The sequence below is a fragment of the Acomys russatus genome, chromosome 20, assembly GCF_903995435.1.
Source record: "Acomys russatus chromosome 20, mAcoRus1.1, whole genome shotgun sequence".
Lineage (NCBI taxonomy): Eukaryota > Metazoa > Chordata > Mammalia > Rodentia > Muridae > Acomys > Acomys russatus.
The window spans coordinates 39,683,530-39,702,901 of NC_067156.1; the positions used below are offsets into that span (position 1 = coordinate 39,683,530).

The 19,372-nt window shown below is 41.0% G+C and overlaps 1 protein-coding gene and 1 pseudogene across 1 annotated transcript; one reads left to right on the forward strand and one right to left on the reverse strand.

The window, feature by feature from the left end:
• Positions 1-10,431: 10,431 nt before the first annotated feature.
• Positions 10,432-17,714, reverse strand: Lox (lysyl oxidase). Its single transcript, XM_051163166.1, has 6 exons — positions 16,734-17,714; positions 16,322-16,430; positions 15,041-15,178; positions 13,317-13,473; positions 10,918-11,013; positions 10,432-10,551 (listed from the first exon to the last, which is right to left on the reverse strand). The coding sequence occupies exons 1-6, from the start codon at positions 17,344-17,346 to the stop codon at positions 10,432-10,434; spliced, it is 1,233 nt and encodes a 410-aa protein (XP_051019123.1). The 5' UTR covers positions 17,347-17,714.
• A 155-nt stretch (positions 17,715-17,869) lies between these two features.
• Positions 17,870-19,372, forward strand: part of LOC127204259 (uncharacterized) — a 28,479-nt pseudogene continuing 26,976 nt past the window's right edge.

Consider the following 19,372-nt stretch of genomic DNA (forward strand, 5'->3'; position numbering starts at 1 on the left):
CTTGTTGTGTGCTGGAGCATCTTCTGGGTATATTCCAAGGAGTGGGATAGCTGGGTCTTGAGGAAGCCCTATTCCCATTTTTCTGAGATAGCACCAGATAGATGACTCACATTTGACCATGTCCCCTGGAGGGGGAGACCTGGTGGCACTCAGAGGAAGGACAGCAAGTAGCCAAGAAGAGACTTGATACCCTATGAGAATATACAGGGGGACGTAATCCCCCTCAGGAACAGTCATAGGGGAGGGGAATAATGGGAAAATGGGGGGGGGGGGGGAATGGGAGGATACAAGGAATGGGATAAACATTGAGATGTAACAAGAATAAATTAATTTAAAAAAATTGAAATGAAGTTTGGGGTTAAAAAAAGGTATGTTTGACTACAAAATAGTGAAAAAAACCTTTTTCTCATGGGTGGTTGGTAAGCTGACTCAGTGGTGACAATTATTAAAAAATAAAGATTGCTTTTAGGAGTGCTTTTTCTTCTACTGTCAAAAAAAAAAAAAAATACTGCAACCAATGCTGGTAATCAACACTCTTTTCAAGTGACTAGGGAGCAGCAAGCATATGTAGTGTGAGTATGCTGGAGGAATGCATGACATTTTACTGTGCTTCTTAAAATGGTGTATAATTTAAAACACATGAATTGTCTATCTACGGAATTTCCCTTTTAATGTTTTTGGATCATGAGTGACCACAAGTAACTGAAACTGTAAAAAGTAAAACTATGGATATAAACGCACACACCCTTCCTTCTAAGTCGCTCACTCCAATATTTTTCTTTTCCTTACGTCCTGTCATTTACTACTAAATTTTACTTGAAATTCAATTAAATTGTACAATTGAGTACAAGGTAAATTAGTGAATGCGCAAAATGAAGGGAACCGTGAAGAAAAAAATTGGTTCACTATGTATGCTACACACAGCTAAGATTTGAAGAGAAAGAAATTTTAATAGGAGGTACCAAAGCAGTCAAGTCATCTAATAAATAGAAATGATTTATAGTTCTTAAGAAGGAAGGTAGTTTACACAATGCAGTTCTTATTGGAGACATTCTACTTATCTATACAACTTTAGGATACAAGACAAGTTGCAAATTGACAAGCTGCAGAAACCCATACCCACAGCTCAAATGCTGACATCACTATATTTTTAAGTAATTTATAAATGATTTTATACATAAAATTAAAATTATTTAACATGGAGACCCCAACAGTCTTCTAAACAAAACCAGTATAGTAGGGTAAGTGTTATAAAATACAAAACAAACAAAAAAAATTTGAGAAATGATGCTAAGATTGAAGTGGTGTCTTTACTGCACGGCTTTGCAGAATTTTCCATATAGTAATATGTACTAAAACCACCACTGGAGAGGTAGCATTTGCCAGACTTGGTTAAGTTCTTTTTGTTGGCATCTTGTAAAACTGGAATTTCCATATTTGCATGCTTTGCATTCCCACATTCAACGGAATTCAGATGGAAATATTTGGAAAATAATTGAGTCTGTACTGAATTTCTACAACTTCATTTTCTTATCATAATTCCCTAAATAATGCATCATAACTTCTATTTGCATAGCACTTGCATTGCACTATGTGTTGTAGGCATGCCTGAGAAGAGGTGCGCTTTTCTTCCAGACCACTAGTACAGCAGGGCAAGTTCCACAATAAGGTGAGTCGTGTGTTTTGGTTTCTTTATTATAAGCTATAGTCTATGGAATATATATACATTCTGTCTAGAGTATACATAACTTAAATTTTAAAATACTTTATTGCATAAATATTCTAACAATTATTTTAGCCTTGAATGGGTTAGAAATACTTTTGGTAGCAGAAAGTCTGTGTTGATAATTGCTGACTGATCCTGGTGGACATTGCTGAGGATGAAGTTGTTTGTAGAAATTTCTTAAAATAAGACAGGAGTGACATTTTACATATCATTGACTTGGTTTTATGAGCAATTTCTCTGTAATAGGCAATGCTATTTCATAGCATCTTATCTAAGACCACTCACAAAATTGGAATTATATCTGCTACCGATTTACTCTTTGTTGCCATCTCAACAATGTTAGCAGGGTCTTCACTAGCAGGAAATATTATCCCAGGAATGAGCTACCATCTTTGATCATCCGCCCTCCTCATCTGGTCATGTCTCATAATAAAATTGCTGTGATGTAGTCACATCTCAAGGCTTCTCTTCTCATTCTGGTCCTGTGATGGTCCTTTTGCTAAAGCCTTGAACTTCTGGGAGACACTCATAAAGATTGCAGTCACCTTTTTCCAAAATCCTGATCAGGTTATTCTGACCTCTCATGACCCTCGGTTGGGGTTATTTTGACCTCCTCCTCAAAATGTCCTTAATGGTATCCAGGATGGTCAAAATGTTTCAGAAGATTTTCTTTTTGTACAGGGCTCTCAGATGAGTCAATGTCTATAGTAATGAAAGCTTCAGAAATGTTGCTTAAATAGTGAGACTTAAATGTTAAAATGTCTCCTTGACTCAGGAGCTGCAGAATGAATAATGTGCTCCCATCCACAAAAACAATCTCAATGTATCTCATTGTACTGAGTGACTCTTAAGTGGCCAGGTGTGTTGTCAATGGGTGTAGGGGTGTGGCATTTTTGTAGAAATGTTCATTTATGAGAACTGGGTGTATTTAATATATTAGGTAAGTCATACTTTAAGACAGATGTTTATTCATCTGTTTATGGAGTATAGGGCTCTAGGGTTTTCAGCATGGTAAATGCATATAGGTAAATGTTTCAATTTCAAGTCAATAGCTGCATTACCTCCATAGCAAGAACATCATCTGTTCTTTGGAGTTTCTAAACCAGTCTTGTTTAGTTACCCTCTGCCTCTTAAAGGGTAGGTGGCATCTTCCTGTATAAGGTGCCTTCTTTCTTTGTTTCTCTCTTTGTTTCTTTCTTTGTTTGCTAATGTAGCCACTTACATGAGGTCCCTTGTGTGGCCCACGAAAGTTACTGCTGCTTATACACCATGACTTTCTGCTTGGACTTGTGCTTAGTGTTTTAGAGACATTGTCAACTCTTAAACCTCCTAAGCCAGCCTCTGGTAGCTACACACTTTTCTTCTGTGGCTTCCTCAACTCTCTGGAGACTTCGAATTGACCTGAATGTCTCTCTCTCTGAGGACAAGCCTTTATGGAACCTTGTAAGCCTCCAAGTACTACCCAGCTGGTATGGCTGTAAACCACAACAACCATCCTGGCACAGTGACACTAAGCTTACTTGGCAGTAACCACTAGCTGCCACTTAAGAAGAAGGAAATCATTTCCTATACTGGAAACCTAGTGACTACTTGGGACTAGTAAAGTTATGGATCTCAGAGAATTACAACAGCATTTTACCAAACCAGCACAATTTCTAGCTACATGCTAAATATTTATCCTTATACCCACAGCTAGGTGTATTTTTTGTCCATCATCAAAGAAACTTCTCTTTGTATCAGATGGAGACCATTACAGAAAACCACAACTGTCCAAAAGCAGAGAACAAGAGATTCTGTGGTGCCCAGTCACAACAGCTGACACATCTACAACACAATTCCTACAATGCCTAAGGCTCAGGGATCACTGTGGAAGAAGGGTTGGGAAGATTGTAGGAGCCAGAGGAACACGGAGCTTCCTGTAAGATTGAGTCTCCTAGAAATGTAAAAGATGCCACACCCATTGTGTCTCATCAATATGGTTGCCTAAACAAGACCTGAGCAATGTGGACCACAATGGAGATGCTGACACGGAAGAGGGAAAGCTTGTAGGGTCTGAATCCTAGAGAGAGAACAGCTGGGGATGCTGAGAGTGAAGAATTGTTCTTCCACAGGAAAAGCATCCCAGCTGGTTATCCAACACCAAGTGGTCGGCTCTGAGATCATATGCATACAGGAAGCATTATGTGGACTGAGAAGGTTATATTTCTGTGTTTAGAAATATGTATGCATGTGAGTGTGAGTGAGTGACTGTGAGTGTGTGTGTTTGTGTGAGTGTGTGTTTGTGTGTGTAACACTAACAATCATTAAAGGAAAAAAAGAACCCATGGATTTGAGAGAGGGCAAGAGATAGTTTGGAGGGCCTAAAGGGGAAGGGCAAAAGATGTGATTATAATTTCAAAAATATAAATTATTATAAAAAGGCACATAAACAAGAATATCAACCACATGCATGGTTTTAATGTTTTAACCGAAAATGAAATTAAAATCATTTATTTGTAGGTAACAGAAAATGACCACTTTAGATGCTTAAAATCATTTACTCAAAGTATTTTTTATGTATTCATGAAGTTACAGAATATAATAAAAATAGTGTGAGAATGCAAATATCAAGCCTGTGTCTGGACATTTAAAGTAAAAGTTTCTTAAACAAGTTACAAATGTTTTTACAGATAACAATTCAGAAAAAACTTGGGAGAAACTAAAACTTCATTATAGACAATTTAACACCAATGACATGTCACCTAGTTTGCCCAAGCAGTTATATATTAAATGTCTGTATCCCATGAGCTAAGATTTAATGCATTTTACATTCAAGTTAAGACAATTCAGCACCATTTAAACTTAAAGGTTAACAAAATCTGTGTTCAAAAGTGGGAAAGATTTGAGGGAGCTGGGAGTGAAATTTAAATTGTTGATTTTTAAAATATTGTGTATGTGAGTGCACAAATGAAATGTGTATGAAGTGGATTGTTCTCTTACTTAATATACTGTTAGATAAATTGTTTCTAAAATGTTTCCTGTCTACAAATTCAGTAATTTCATAAAATCTTCTGAAGATTAATGATTAGTGAGAAGAAAATTTTAGTGAACTACATTTCATTTAAATTCTGAGCATAAGAAATGAAGTTTACACATGTGTCTAACATTCAAACTTTAAAGAATGACACACTACTGTTACAAAGAATTCCTAGAGAGTAATTATATGGAAATTGTAAGTTAAATTATTATATAAAACGTGAAGAATGGACGTAGGGAAGATATGCCGTGGTTCCACTGGAGACAGAGTCTGCGGTCTCAATAGTATGACACTACATAGAAGGCAAGGAATAGATTTAACTATGGTGTTTTCCATTTTTCTCCCAGCCTTTATTACTATAAAAGCCAGTTTCTGTTCAGTCTTTGATGGCTTTTGTGACATTCTCAGTTGCTACTTTTAAACACTTAGAGTGTGGTTAGACTAGTTAGTGATTGCTGTCATTGTTCTACACCAACTAATTATCAAGGGTCAAAGATAGGAAGTGATAAGTCAGCACTTAAAGTCACTTGAAAGCTTCAAAATTATGGAGAGGAAAGAAATGTTTACAAAGAAACAGTTGCTTAATTGAAAAACACCAACCAAAAAGCCCAAATTATATTTAAAAGGCAGACATTTCATGAATTTGAACCATTTTTTAATTATTAGAGATACATACATGTATATATTTAATAACTCTTAACTTAATTTTTAAAAAATAAAATATGGCCATAGCAAATAGTAGTGTTTACATCTTAAATTCTATAGATATACTTTGAGCAATTTAAAATGAAATAAGGTGAGCCCAATTTTTATTCTTACTAAGGGTAGGGACAGTCATTTTCTTTCCAATGTCTAACAGGTAAGTTCTTGGCTTATGCTGTCCTTCACACAATGATGAGTAAAGAAATAAAGGAACCATTGAAATGATTGTCCTGTATATCTAAAAGCCATATTATTAACCTACTTTTCTTGTATATAGAGTTAAGAATCTTAGTAAGACAAGATGTTAAATCTATAGATGCCAGTCTGGCTCAGTATTAATACTGACAGTAGTTTTTGTTTTGATTTTAAAAACATGTATATTAAAATATCTCTATCGGAATGATTATAACTTGAAAAGATCATTCTACAGTCTTAAAAATGAAAATCAAATTAAAGGCAAAGAGGTACATCAAAGAAGCAATCCCATCAGTCAGATATCAGCTCAATTAAAATTCTCTCTCTATTGGCTTATGGGTAAGTAAGTGTTCAAGCAGATAAGAGTCATGTGTACCATGCTTTCTGCCCCTGGCGACTGCCCATCTGTGCTCCCTCTGACCGGCTCTGCTCATTAGTAACTGTTGCCCTTACAATTCTAAAGACAGGACTCCAGCTCTCTTAGAAAGTGACACAAGAGATTCCTTACTTGAGATTTTAATGCTGGTTTATGAAGAAATCTTCAGCATAAGCACCAGGAACTCAAAAGTCTAACTAGATTCCTTTCTGCACCTTCTGAATTTAAGAGTCTCCAAATTCTACTGCTGCACACAGTTTCACAGTTTGAAGTAAGGTCACAGCTGTCTCGTTGTGGTGCACAGTCCTTATTTCTGCAGAAAGTACCTGCTTCCCTCTTGTTCACCAACCTCTCAAGTATGCAATGCTACGTGCTCCTCTAATTTGGGCTGTGTATTGTAAATACACAAAAACATGTACATCCAATTCCTGAAGAAGAGTCTAGGATGATGGTCCTGCATTGTACACAGTAGGTCATCTGTTATGGGTAGTTGTTTTCTTTTTTTCTTTCTTTTCTTTTTTGACTTCCTCTTAAGAGCAGAACATTTCAGAAGTATGGCAGAGTTGAAAAAAATCTAAAAAGATTTTCCAGTATTTTTTTTTACAGTATTTGAAAGATGGTTATGATGTTAGAAATTCACTGTGTAATTTCTGTGTCAGCAGTGACTTAATTTGGCTAGCAGTAAAAAATACTGCGGGGCTATTGGCTCTACATTTCTCACACCTGCCATCACAATGATTTCCCCCAGGCTGCTAATTCCCACAATGGTACTGTGAAGATTGTCACATCGGACATTTCTGCCCACAGAAAAACTAAGTGTAGATGGGAAATGTCAACAAATAGCAGACAGGAATTTGAAATTATCTAATTCATTCCAAAACGGAAGTTGACTCAAGTCAGAGTGAAATTAAGCATTTAAGAGAAAGAAAATTATCTAGTAATTTAAAAATGTAAACATAATTTTATACATGGCTGTAACTATCGGAATACATATATTGCCATCTCTCTGCTCTAGAGTGATATCTGTGACAACAATAGTTATGTATTTGACCTTTCCTCAGCACCAAAAGTATCCGTTTCTGTTTACACAGTAGGAACAAATTTTGAAACACCAATCTATGTTGAGGCAAATATAAGCTCACCACTGTGTCTGGTTTCTGCATGTTAGTTCAAATTATGGCTCATTCACTACGCTAATATTTTCTCTTTTGCACTATAGTTTTGAAAGAAGATAAGAAATTCAGAGTCCGTTGAAAGAGCCAAGTATGCACCTACAGAATTTAAACACCATTAGTTCATAAAATGACATAAGTATTTAAAAATTCCAAAATAATGCTGATTTAAATGCTCAAAATCCAGTTATGTGATTTGTTGTCAAAGAGTCCAAACAAAACTTCCTTCATTGTTTTCCGTTTGCCTTTTAAAATATGTAAGTCCTTCCTACTTAAGCTAATCTATGTTTTTCATTTTTCCAAACACCAGGTTCTGCTTTATCCATTGGGAGTTCGGCTTGCTTTCTAATACCTGGATTAAGAGAACACAAGGAGGCAAGTTATCAGCAGGATGATGTGACTGAACACAACAGGTAACATTTTGGCCTTTTCAAAACCCGGTGCAGCAATTTCCCTCTGCCCCAGCAACAGCCACCTTGTAAAATTTCTACTAGAGCATGATTTAACAGTGATTTGGAGGAAAAGAATTTGTCTATAGCATGAAGTGCATGCCTGATGTCCACAGACTAGATGTTTAAAAGGCAAAACAAACAAATTGCAGCACCTAAACAAGGAAAAGTCAAGCAGGACTTAGGGAACCAACACCAGAGCAGGTGAGCTCATTCTATGGGACAAGGAAGAGTGATGAAGTCACCAGGAGGCATAGTCAGGGCCTCTGCACCATTTTGCATTTGTCTTTATCTGCAGGCTTCTGAGTATGATGCATTTGTGAGCGGAGATAGGAGCTGCGACCATGAATTATGTACTGTTATGCTGAAACATTGATCTTTGGTCATCATATAAGGGAAAATGCACTTGGGTCCAAATCATAAACTGCCAATTTCTAAACATCAATTCTGTGAGAAGAAAGGCCAGTCATAGCAGTGTAGAAGTAGAAAGGGCTAAGCCACCCAGGAAGACTGAGGGAAAGAAGCTACCTGAATGGAACATATCGAACTATTGGGTGGATTTTTGCCATTTTATAATGGTTTGAAATATCTGACTAACATGAAAAACAACCAGTACTAAACTAACAGTGGCATGTTATTAGAGTTAGAAGGGAGGCGGGGGAGCCAATAAGGACAGCATGAGGTCACACACATAGCCATCAGACAGTCCACATAGCTTAGGGTTCATTCCCCATTCAAAAAATGTCAGTTTTTTCAGGACCTCCAGAGAGAAGCTCAAAATTCCTAGCTTGATTTTCAGATGTTCTTTTGGTCAGATGACAGCTGACAAAGTGAACTGTCACCTGCCTTTGCAAACATGGCCTGCAGTTTGCTCCCGCCCTGCAGTTGCCCATGACTGACTTCTATGGGCATGCTCTTCCTCAGCTCTGTTTCTATAGTTCTGAGAACTCAAGGCCAAAAACTCAAATGATGTTCTAAAGTCATTCGCCAACCCTGGTCTGAGGAAATCTCTTTTCTCTGTTCTAAGAAGTGAAAGTCGGACTATAAAAGGTGACTATGACTGTCCTCCACATGACAGGCTATCCTCTCCTGAGCATTTCTTACTTTGTAGTCATAGAATAAGTACAATATTGATTTTATTAAGAATAATTAACTATGGTTAACTTTATATTTCCTTCTGACCAATCCTGCTTGTTAAAACTCCATTTCAACAGCATTTACCATTTAGTTGCAGTCGTTGATAATTGATAAATTAAAAATAATCAATCCTTGGCCAAAATGGGAATTCCTCTTTTAAGGTAATAGGCTCAAATGGATGGGTTCAAATGATTTGAGCAAAATAACATTCTATGTAACAAAAGCCACCACTCCAGGCCTGTTCCTTGTGGGAAGGCTGCAGCTGTACTTGGGGTCCACCGGACAGAGCAGAGGGCCCCAGTGTTTACCCTCTGCAGCTTTCTGTACTACATCTCTGTAACATCTGTGTCTGAGCTTCTCTCACTCTCTCTATTCAATTCTATATTTCTTGCGAGACAAATTAATTCATGTTTGAAGTGTTGAGTGGAAGAGTGGAGGTGGCAAATCTCTACTTGGCCATTTGTGTATAGTGCGAACAAGCAATTAGATCCTGGCCATTTTTAAATGTAAGTGGAATACTGGGGAACTGTTACAGTAAGTCCACCTGGTAGCCATTATTTGCATCATTATGTTGTTTCCCAGTACTGGGATAGGACCGTAAGTATGCAGTGTAAAGTGAGGATAAGTAAGTAAATGAAGAATGAGCTAACAATCAATAGATAACTTTAGAAAATCATCTACCCCTTAATTGTATAAATTATTTTAGATTATGGGGCCTCCATCTGTACTGAGACTAACTCCATGCTTAATGGACCAATAGTCTAGCCAGACTGTCAGTGGACATATTCAGAGGAGTTTGTTTTTCCAGTATTAGCTCTTTCCTTTCATGAGCCTCGTTTCTAACAATCTGATAGTGCTTGCTATGTACAGACTGACTCTGTTCCTTTATGTAAATAAGGAAAGGGTTTTCTGTGAGGAAAGTATGGCGCCCTTAAGCTGCCAGTGTCCCTCCAGTCTCAGTGCAGAGCTGATCCATGGTCAGTTAGTCTTCGAGCTGCTGGGAAGGAACCACATAGGCAACGCGAAGCAGGCAAAGCTGTAAAGGGCTGGGGCAAGACAGGCAGTGGCCAGGCAAACATGCTCTCCTTTCCTTTTCATCCAAAAACTTCTACTTAATATTTCCGTGCCGAGAGTCTTTCTAACGTTCAAACACTAGTTTCATGACTAAGGAAATTATAGAACACACACACACACACACACACACACACACACACTCATTCACTTTGCAGCCAGTACATGAAAATGAACCTTGAAGAATACTTTGAATCTCTTTTCATCCTTGTCATGGAGGACGATGGAGGAAGGGGAAAGCCAATGGCTGTGGCTCCTACAAGCCCACTGCCTATTAAGCAATTTGATGGACTGGCCATCCACAGAATTCTCCATGTAAACACCGCATCCTATATCTTGTCTTAAAAACTAACTCTATAGCATGATTAAAACATGATTGCATCCTCATTCTCCGGTGTTGTAAAAATAATAACATGGATCCTATATTTAATTGTTGCTTTGCTTTATTTACAAGGAAGCTATGGTGGTAGGATCACCTGTGCTTTATAATGCCAGGTGACAAAATTTCTAAGCACTCCCAAGCATTTTAGCTAATATTAAATATGAAGCTCCTTGTTAAAGAAATTACTTGGCTTTTCAGATAATACTCACGGTGAAATTGTGCAGCCTGAGGCGTAGGCGTGGTGTCCCGTGTAGCGAATCTCACAGCGCACAACATTGTTACTGTAGTCTGACTCAGGCACCAGATAGCTGGGGTTTACACTGACCTGGCCAACAAAGTTAGCATGGTGTGAAAGACTTCATACTCGCTGCACACTGTTTTTCCCTTCTATCTCTACACAGATGCTATGGTTAAATTGCTAACAAGGGCCTCAGCTAAATCAAGCAAGAAAAGGAGTTTAAGTAAAACAGGTAGTTAAACACACTGGGTACATTACAAAAGAACATTCTGTGTAAATTTCTCTAAGCTCTTTCTAAAAAAAAAAAAAAAAAAACCCATACTCTTGATTGTTTAAAAATTGTTCTGAAGGGTGTTTAACTACTTTCAAGCACATGGCTATTTCAGATTGGAATCTAGAAAGGGGTAGTGTATGGCACTGTAATGGCAAATCGCATGTGTTCAAAGCCCATACCTTCAGAATGTAGTTCCCAGGCTGTACGTCTGTGATATCAATCCACTGGCAGTCTATGTCTGCCGCATATGTATCATAGCACCCAGGGCTCAGTCCCTGAAAGCAGCAAAAACAGTCAAAATCAAAATATACTGTGTCGCCAGACTATGTTTAAAAAACAAACAAACAAACAAAAAAAAAAAAAAAACTCATATTGTTTGTAAATAAAGCCTTGAGCTGGTACTTTCCAGAATTTGACCCGAAACCCATAGCACATCGTATCCAGCCTTATAATATCTAGTTCTTTAAAAGCTGCAAGCCTCCAATATGAAGCAGAGTGTCTTATTTCTGAAGTCACCAGTGGAAAATAGTCGTAAGCAACAAAATAAGCCTCCGCCACAGTTCAAGAGTAGCACATCAGGAGAGCTATCTTGTAATTTATTTCCAGCGTCTTCTCAGTGAACTACCCATTTTGTTCTATATTGTAATCATATTGTAGAAACTCCTCAGGAGTAGGTAGAGCCTAGTTGCATCCTTGAATAGCTAATATCTATTATTAACCAAAATCATTTCAAACCTTATATAAAGTCAGTTCTCACAATTACATGAGCCAGGCGTTTTGCTATCCCTATTTTACAGATGAGGAACCTGAGGCACACTAAGGTCAAATAACTGATTCAGGGGCAAACAGCTGGGGAGTAACTGAGTTGGTTTCAAGGTGATATAAACAAACCATTTCTCATCTACCACATTCCCTCTCTCAAGTAATCTGTCAAGTTTTTGTTGAGTCAGAAGGAAGGGTTTAAGCCTAAGCTGGTAAATGTATCAGCAAGTCCATAGGTCATCAGGCTGCCAGGAGGAAAACACCACGAACATGTGCCCCATGCTCTCTTGAGGCTGAAGAAATGTCCCTCTATTGTGGGCGACAGGTATCTTCTCGTCTCCTTATTTCCTTGTAAGGACTTTTAGCTGTTGTATTTTCATCCCAATGATCCAAAATTGATTAAACAGTTTATCTTACATTTATTTAAACTCAGCTGTGTCATTTAAAATCGTCATTCAAATTTCCTTGGTGCTTAAGGTCATTTTGGTCAACAAAGATAGAGAAAGACCCTCAAAGTGCTTTAGCAATGTGGGTTTGGCTGCGGATGGATTTGGGAAGAGTGAGAAGTTTTGCTGCCCACATCACAGGACAGCATCGTCAGGCCAACTAGAAAGTACTCGAGCCACAGGAATGAGAGACATAATTACCTTGACCCATTCTCATTTCATCTGTTGAACGGGAAATACAAATGGAAGAATTTTTGGTCTGCATGAAGTATACACTATCTCCCACCCAAGTGAGATGATCAACCTATGTCATTTTCTGAGTAGGGAAAATAAATGCTCCAGAGCCTCTCAGGGGGTGGGGTTGGGGGGTGGGGGGCTGACCACAGAATGAGAAGGCATGGGTACATGCCTAATATATGGGTGTGTTACACTTTTCCCTTAAAGCATATGTCTTGCCCCTCCCAACCTATGTTAAATATAACTGTTTGCCTTTCTAACCACTTTGATGAGCTAAGGCCAGAAGAAAGAAGTATGGTCACCACATGTGGGCCACCAAAACGCTTCCGGCCACAGTCCTGGAATCGGTTCCCCAAGACAGCAGCGGATGATGTCTTTGTGCCCTGGGTAATATACATTCAGGAACTACTTGCCAAGAGCTGGGCTGGAGTAAAATTATAATGTCCTTTTACAAATTAGAGTTTTTGGATGGGAATACTGGCATGGCTTTTAACTGACACACATTTTCCAATTCTAAGACATACAATAGTGCTTAACTCAGCACTATAAAGAAGAAATTCACCCAAAGGACATCTGACATTAATTACACTGTAGGTTTAAATATACATGTATGGAGTAAGAAAAGTGTCTCTCTGTTCTTATTTGCATTATTAAAAGTGATGCTGTTTAAGGCATTTTTAAGAAACTGGCTTCAACTTCATGTTCTAACTTTAGGTCGCATTGCGTATTAAGCATGAAGGTGGAAAACAAAATGGTTTTTGCAGGTGAGAAAAACAGATGTATATGGCCAACAGCTATTTATAGCCAGCGAATAAGCATGGAATGAAGGCAGATGCTGTAAGTCCTTCACGTGTATTCAGAAAGTAAACTACTTTTCATTGTCTTCTGTAGCAAGAATCCACCTGGTGTGATCACCAGCAGGAGTTACATGGACAGCTGGAACCACTTCAAAGGCAATTTGTACCACCCAGGCATTTGCCTTTTCCCAATTACTTTCCATGTTGATAAGGAAACCTCAAAATGAAACAAAGTATTTAAAGAAAGAGGATAGGAGGAAAGGAAACACCAGGTTATTTGTTTTCAAATTATCTGCAGGTCTGTGGGCTCCTGATGTCAGGGTACCACCAGCCTACCTGTGTGTGTGCGGTGCAGGCAAAGCGTCTGTGGTACCCATAGTCACAGGTTGTGTCCTCTAGACAGAAGCTTGCTTTGTGGCCTTCAGCCACTCTCCTCTGAGTGTTGGCATCAAGCAGGTCGTAGTGGCTGAATTCATCCATGCTGTGGTAATGTCTAGTGTCCCACACAAGAAAGACACAGCAGTCAGTGGCACACAGAGAGACCAGGGAGGACACTAAGTGATTTCCTCATCTCATAAATAATTAAAACAGGCCAAGTTTATCTTCTTTTTAAATTTTTTAACATTTTTTTAATTTTATGTGTGTGACTGTTTTGTCTACAAGTTGTATGCACCCATGTAAGTGACTGGGGCCAGAGGAAGTCAGAAGAGGGTTTCAAATGCCTTGGAACTAGAGATATGAATGGCTGTGAACCACCCTGTGGGTGCTGGGAATCAAACTCACTCTTTTGTGAGAACAGCAAGTTCTTTTAACACTGAACCATCTCTCCAGCCCAAATCTTTTTTTTTTTTTTTTTCCCCTTCTTGAAACAGTGTTTGTCTATGCAGCTCTGGCTGTTATAGAACTTACCTATAGACCATATTGGCCTGGAACCCAGAGATCTGCCTGCCTCTGCCACGCAAGTGCTAGAACTAAAGGCAGGTCTCATCATACCTGGCTCCCAAGTTTATCTTCCTGAAGAGATTTTCATGCCAAATATTTTTTCAAGGACAATGCAAGCTTTTCACTTTACTAATTGGTAAAGACAGGGAGTCTGTTTCTTTATACAGGGTTTTACCTTTGAGCATCGGGTATAGACAGTTCATTATCTGTTCTTGCAACCTGCAGAGTTTATAGTGTTTCTCTGCCTTTCACTGCTAATGTTGGTGATGAGATGATGGTTTCAAGCAGGAGCTTTATTCTGGAGGGCTTGCTATGAGATTTTAAAAACTAGAGTTGCAATATTTTTTAAAAAATCTTTTTAGAAATACAAAGGGAAAACTATTTTCTGCAACTGTTGTTTAAATAGCACAAACTTTTATTGCACAATAAGATATTCCTATTTCAATATGTAAATTATGTGGCTAACGTCTACTTTTCTCCATTAAATAGAAGTCTTCTGAGTTCTTCCTATTTTCACATGGGGGAGGGGCTACAGTGAGAAAGGGTTTGTGTTTTGGTAAGTAGACCACACATCAGGATTTCCTGGCACTGAACACTTGAGCACATTACCTAGGCAAGTGGTGGCATAATCACATCTAACTTAAAAATTAAAACCTTTAAGTTTAAACAGTGTATGGCAACCCCTCTGGGGCTGACACGGGCCTTTCAAAAGATGGAAGAGGACTGGGTTCTGAAGTCCATCTTTCATTAAGAATGGTCTCTGCATCCTTTAGGTCAGAGATGTGTTGCTTTTATAAGATGCTTTTTAAGGCTAACCAACTGAAGATGATCTTGTCTATAGCAGACACTTTAACAAAAGAGTAAATTCTACTGGCAGCCATTGTTGTGTCCTTTCCACAGTTTTAATGAGCCGGACTTACAGTTTCCAATTGAATAAGAGGATAGAATTTAGTGGTGAAGGACCTATCTTAGGGTTTAACATCCTGTGATGACATCAAACTGCATAGGAAAACTTCTAAGTATAAATAAGAGCAAATCTCTAGCTTTAGGTAAGACATGAATAGTCATCTAAACAATGTAAGTGCATCCCAGAAGTACTGTGAGAGCTGTCCACTTACTGGTGGCAGCTGTGCCACTCCCAGGAATATCGAGGGCGGCTTGGTAAGAAGTCAGATGTCCCTTGGTTTTTCACTCGTTGGGGAAACCGTAGCAGTACCCGGTGATCATAATCTCTGACATCTGCCCTATATGCTGAACTGTAAGTTTTAAAACATTAGATTCAGTGAATACTGATGAAAAACAAAACTAGAAAGAACAGCTCACCATCACGGGGTAATGGAATCACCCTTTCCCCAACTAGCTTTCAACTCAATGAGGTGACCTTGAGCTCCTGGAAGATTAAAAGCATAGTGATTATCTGCTGAATGAGTGAACAAAGGACAACAGTAAAAGCCCACAGAGCGTGATCATACGCCAAAAAGATGCACAGGTATATATTAATAAGTTGATATATCTAAGATAGGAAGTGGAAAAATAATATTAGACACCTAGCTTTAGATTTAGATAACTTTATACTTCACTATTAACAGACTGAGGGCGCTTCTTAATATCTTTCAGCGTTCACTGGTGTGGATCTTGCACGCCTCAGGAAGGAAAACGAGCTTGAATTTCTTCCCTTAGCTCGATGGCTGTAAAAAGTCAACGTGGAATAAAGGTTCATATAAACACCTCTGGGACGCTACCTTATTTTGTGTAGATCTGTGTTGGAATACCATTGGTGACCCATTTTTCTTAACATACCACCATGCAACATCTTGTGCTCCCTCTGCTGGTTGCAAGCAGCAATATCGGAGAATTGCAAGTCCAGAATAGCTATTTTATTTTAAGACTAACGGAAAACAAAACTCTCGCTCATGGTCTTATACCAAAACAACCCTGTTAATCACAGCCTGAAATACATGTGGAATGTGCTTTTTACAAATGAGGGGGCGCCACCGTTACGAATACACCCCCAGACCATTAGAGAATAACAAGTGCTTTCCTTATACCCAACCCCCCCTCCGCCACCGTTTGTTGGTTGTTGAATTTGTTTTATATAAAGTTATTGTAAATAGTTGGCGCCAGTGCCTTTAAAAAAAATTGGAGGGAAGAACCTGAGACACAGTCTCCAGAATAAGGGTTTCCCCCTCCCTCCCCGATTTGTGTCTCTCATTGAGGCAGTAGCCATAAAAACGTTCCAAATTAACTCTCTATCCAAGTCAGCATGCCCAGGAGGTCACGTCCCACTTCCCAGCCCTTGCTCCAGTCCCTAGCCCTTGTCTGCACAGAACAGCAGTCAGAACTAGGTACCAGGGAGATCCCAGGATCAAAATTGGGAGCCTGGCTGTGGAAATCCGTACCTGGCCAGGCAGTTTTCTTCCGCAGCGCATCTCAAGTTGTACATAGCCATCTTCTGCACGTATGTGGATGCCTGGATGTAATAGGGATCTGGCACCAGGTCCGGGAGACCTAAAGATAAAACAAGCCAATGACCTCTTACTCCAGGTCCCCTCTATTCACCAACTCTGCAGGGTGGGGCTGGGTGTGTGGAAGAACAGCGAATGCCAGAGCAAGGAAGGAAAGGGGAAAGGAAGCTGCTGGAGCCAGGAGCGCGGTTTCCATCAGATTCCAGAGCTGGCGGGGCAGGCTGGAGGGAGGGGGAGTAGGGGGGTCGAGTCTGCGGGACCAGAGCCCGCCGCCGCGCCCAGACAGCCACGTCTAGACAGCACTGACCTGCGGCCCGGTGTGTACCGTGGACTTGGGGGTGCTTACCATACTGGAAGTAGCCAGTGCCATATCCGGGTCGGTACCTGCTCCCTGGCCTGGGCCTCTCATAAGTGTCATAGTAGTTATAATAGGGATTGTCGTCGGAGGAGTACTTGTAGGGATTGTAGGGGTCGTCGCCCACCATGCGGTCTACGTGGCTCGGAGGTCTCAGATTACTGAGCTGCGGAGGCTGTGGCGTGGCAGTCCGGTTTGCCGTGCGCGGTGAAGCTCCATTGCGGGCCCCCGACGGCGAGAAACCAGCTTGGAACCAGTGGCGGGCGGCTGGCCGGGGACGGCCCGCGGCGACCCCAGAGGGCCTTGGAGTCCTCGAACGGGCAGAGGCCGTGCGGTTGTCACGCAGCAGCAGAATGGGCGTGCGCGGCTGTGAGGAGTCGCCGTCGGGTCTTGGGGCAGTGGAGCTGGGATCACGGCGCCGCTGAGGCTGGTACTGCGCCCCGAGGCTCAGCAGACTGAACACCTGCCCATTATTCTCCCATTGGATCGTCTGGCGCCAGGGGCCCGGGACGGCGGGTTGATCGCGCGGGGCCTGCGGGGCGCAGCGTAGAAGCGGACAGAGCTGCAGCGGCCCCAAAAGGAGCACGGTCCAGGCGAAGCGCATGGCTCGAGGGAGGACGTGACTGGGAGAAAATGAAGACGGGGGCTCCGATCTCGCGAAGGATCTTCGAGCAGGGAGGAGGGCGAGGTGAGGGAATGGGTCGGAGAGAGTCGTGCCAAGGCAGAATGGCAGACCCAGCCCCCAGCCCAGTCGGCCGTCGGACGTGGCAGGGTCCTTCTCTCCCCTTTTCCAGTCCTGCAAGGCGACCGGGGAGCGGCGCACGACGGTCCAGGAGAACGCACAGTGTCTGGAGTGAAAGAACCGGGAGAGGTTTTAAACTTTCTGACAAGTTTGCAGTTACACAAGCCGTTCTGGCCCCCGCTGTCCCTCCGCTATTTGTTCACGTAATGCGATTGGAAACGTGCAAGGCGGACAGCTCCTCCACTCTGCTCCTCCCTCTCCTCCCCTCTCCTCCCCTCTCCGCCCCCTCCCCTCCTCCCCAGACACGTTGCACAGGGAGAGTCAAGGGGAAAGAACAAAACGGAACACACATCCTGAGACACACTCGACTTAATCTGGGCCGAACATGCAGGAATTTCAAAAGACTCAGACAGACGAAGGCAGCCAGGCCATGGGCCCAAGCCAAAGTATGCATGAAGAAAAATGCTATTAGGTCACCAGCCCTGGAGAGGCGGGAAGTCAGGAGGTGGGGAGAGTGATGGGGGCCAAAGTTTGTGTGTTGGGGTGGGGGAGGTTGTGACTAACGCTTATCCTTAAAGGAGTTAACCAGACAAATTTCCCAATGCACACTCACCCCGCTTTTATGGGAAGCGCCCTCAGCAAATAAACCCCAGGATATCAAATTTTGTTTTTCTGACTGTAGGTAATATGAGAAATGGGTTACAAATCTGTTTCCTACAGTGAATATTTTAATAACCAAAGTGAAAATTTACAGAGAACAAAGCTCACAACGTTTAAACGGTGGATAAACCGGACTCCCCCGTCCCCCTTTTTTTTTTTTTTTTTGCCTTAAAACAAGCCCAGTTTATAGCAGGTTACCAATAAGAGACTTGATACCCTATGAGCATATACGGGGGGGGGGGGGGGAGTTCCCCTCAGGAATAGCCATCGGGGAGGGGAATAAGGGAGAAATGGGAGGGAGGGAAGAATGGGAGGATACAAGGGATGGGATAACCATTGAGATGTAACAAGAATAAATTAATAAAAATAAAAATTTTAAAAAGCCCAATTTGCAATTTAAGTGACAGAGAATTCTTTCATCCTTACTGTGTATTAGAGAGCTAGAAGAAAGGCAAGTGATCAGAGGCACCTTCAAGTAGACCTTTCCCCTCTAACTTCTTGCTCTTTCTCTTCGTCTCTAATATGGAGGTTTGACTTCATATTTTTAAATCAAACCAGCGATATTAAATGTTGAAACTCAACAAAGCATTCAGCAGCTGTTAACTCATCTTCCGATCTAAATAAAGGTGTTGTGAGAGAAAAGCCTTTGAGTTCAGAGTTTAGTACAAAGAAGGCAGTAGGTGTGGCCAGGAGAATGGGTAGGCGGACAATCTGCAACTGGAGGGAGATGCTTAACAGAGCAGCGATTCACATCCTACTCGGGGTCTGGGAAATTCTGGACCGAATTCAAAGAAAAACTGCTACTAAGTGGCCCGATTTAAACTACTAGGTAAAACCAGATTTTAGTATCCATTCTATGGGTCCTATCCTTGAGCTGTTGTCTACACACACTTTAATATTAGCTTCTTAGTCTCTGTCTTTGCATAACTGATTACCCCACAAGGGGGTATGGTGTGGTGGACAGCTTCTGGTTTGACCGCTTCAGGTCCATTTCCCCCTACTTTCTGTTCTTTGGAAAACTCTGCCCTGGACCTCTGACCCCTAGTCGTGTGGTTGGGCTGACTGGACATTCATGGGACTTCTTCACTTCAAGAACTGGCCGTGAGGGCTGGGTTTGTCCTAATTAACCTAGCTCCTGAATGACAAGGTGGTCATGTGGTCAAAAATATTACTCCTCCCTCTGCTAGTAACATGTCCTGGTTCTTGATCTTTTCCTTCAGGTTTTCTA

What these genes read in the sequence shown, in the direction of transcription:
- Lox (XM_051163166.1), bottom strand. Translation starts at nt 17,346, where the DNA reads ATGCGCTTCGCCTGGACCGTGCTCCTTTTGGGGCCGCTGCAGCTCTGT. An exon ending in GAAGAAAACTGCCTGGCCAG is followed by an intron (nt 15,179 to 16,321) that starts GTACGGATTTCC and finishes TAAAACTTACAG; the next exon opens with TTCAGCATATAGGGCAGATG. An exon ending in CCTGCACCGCACACACACAG is followed by an intron (nt 11,014 to 13,316) that starts GTAGGCTGGTGG and finishes TGCTGCTTTCAG; the next exon opens with GGACTGAGCCCTGGGTGCTA.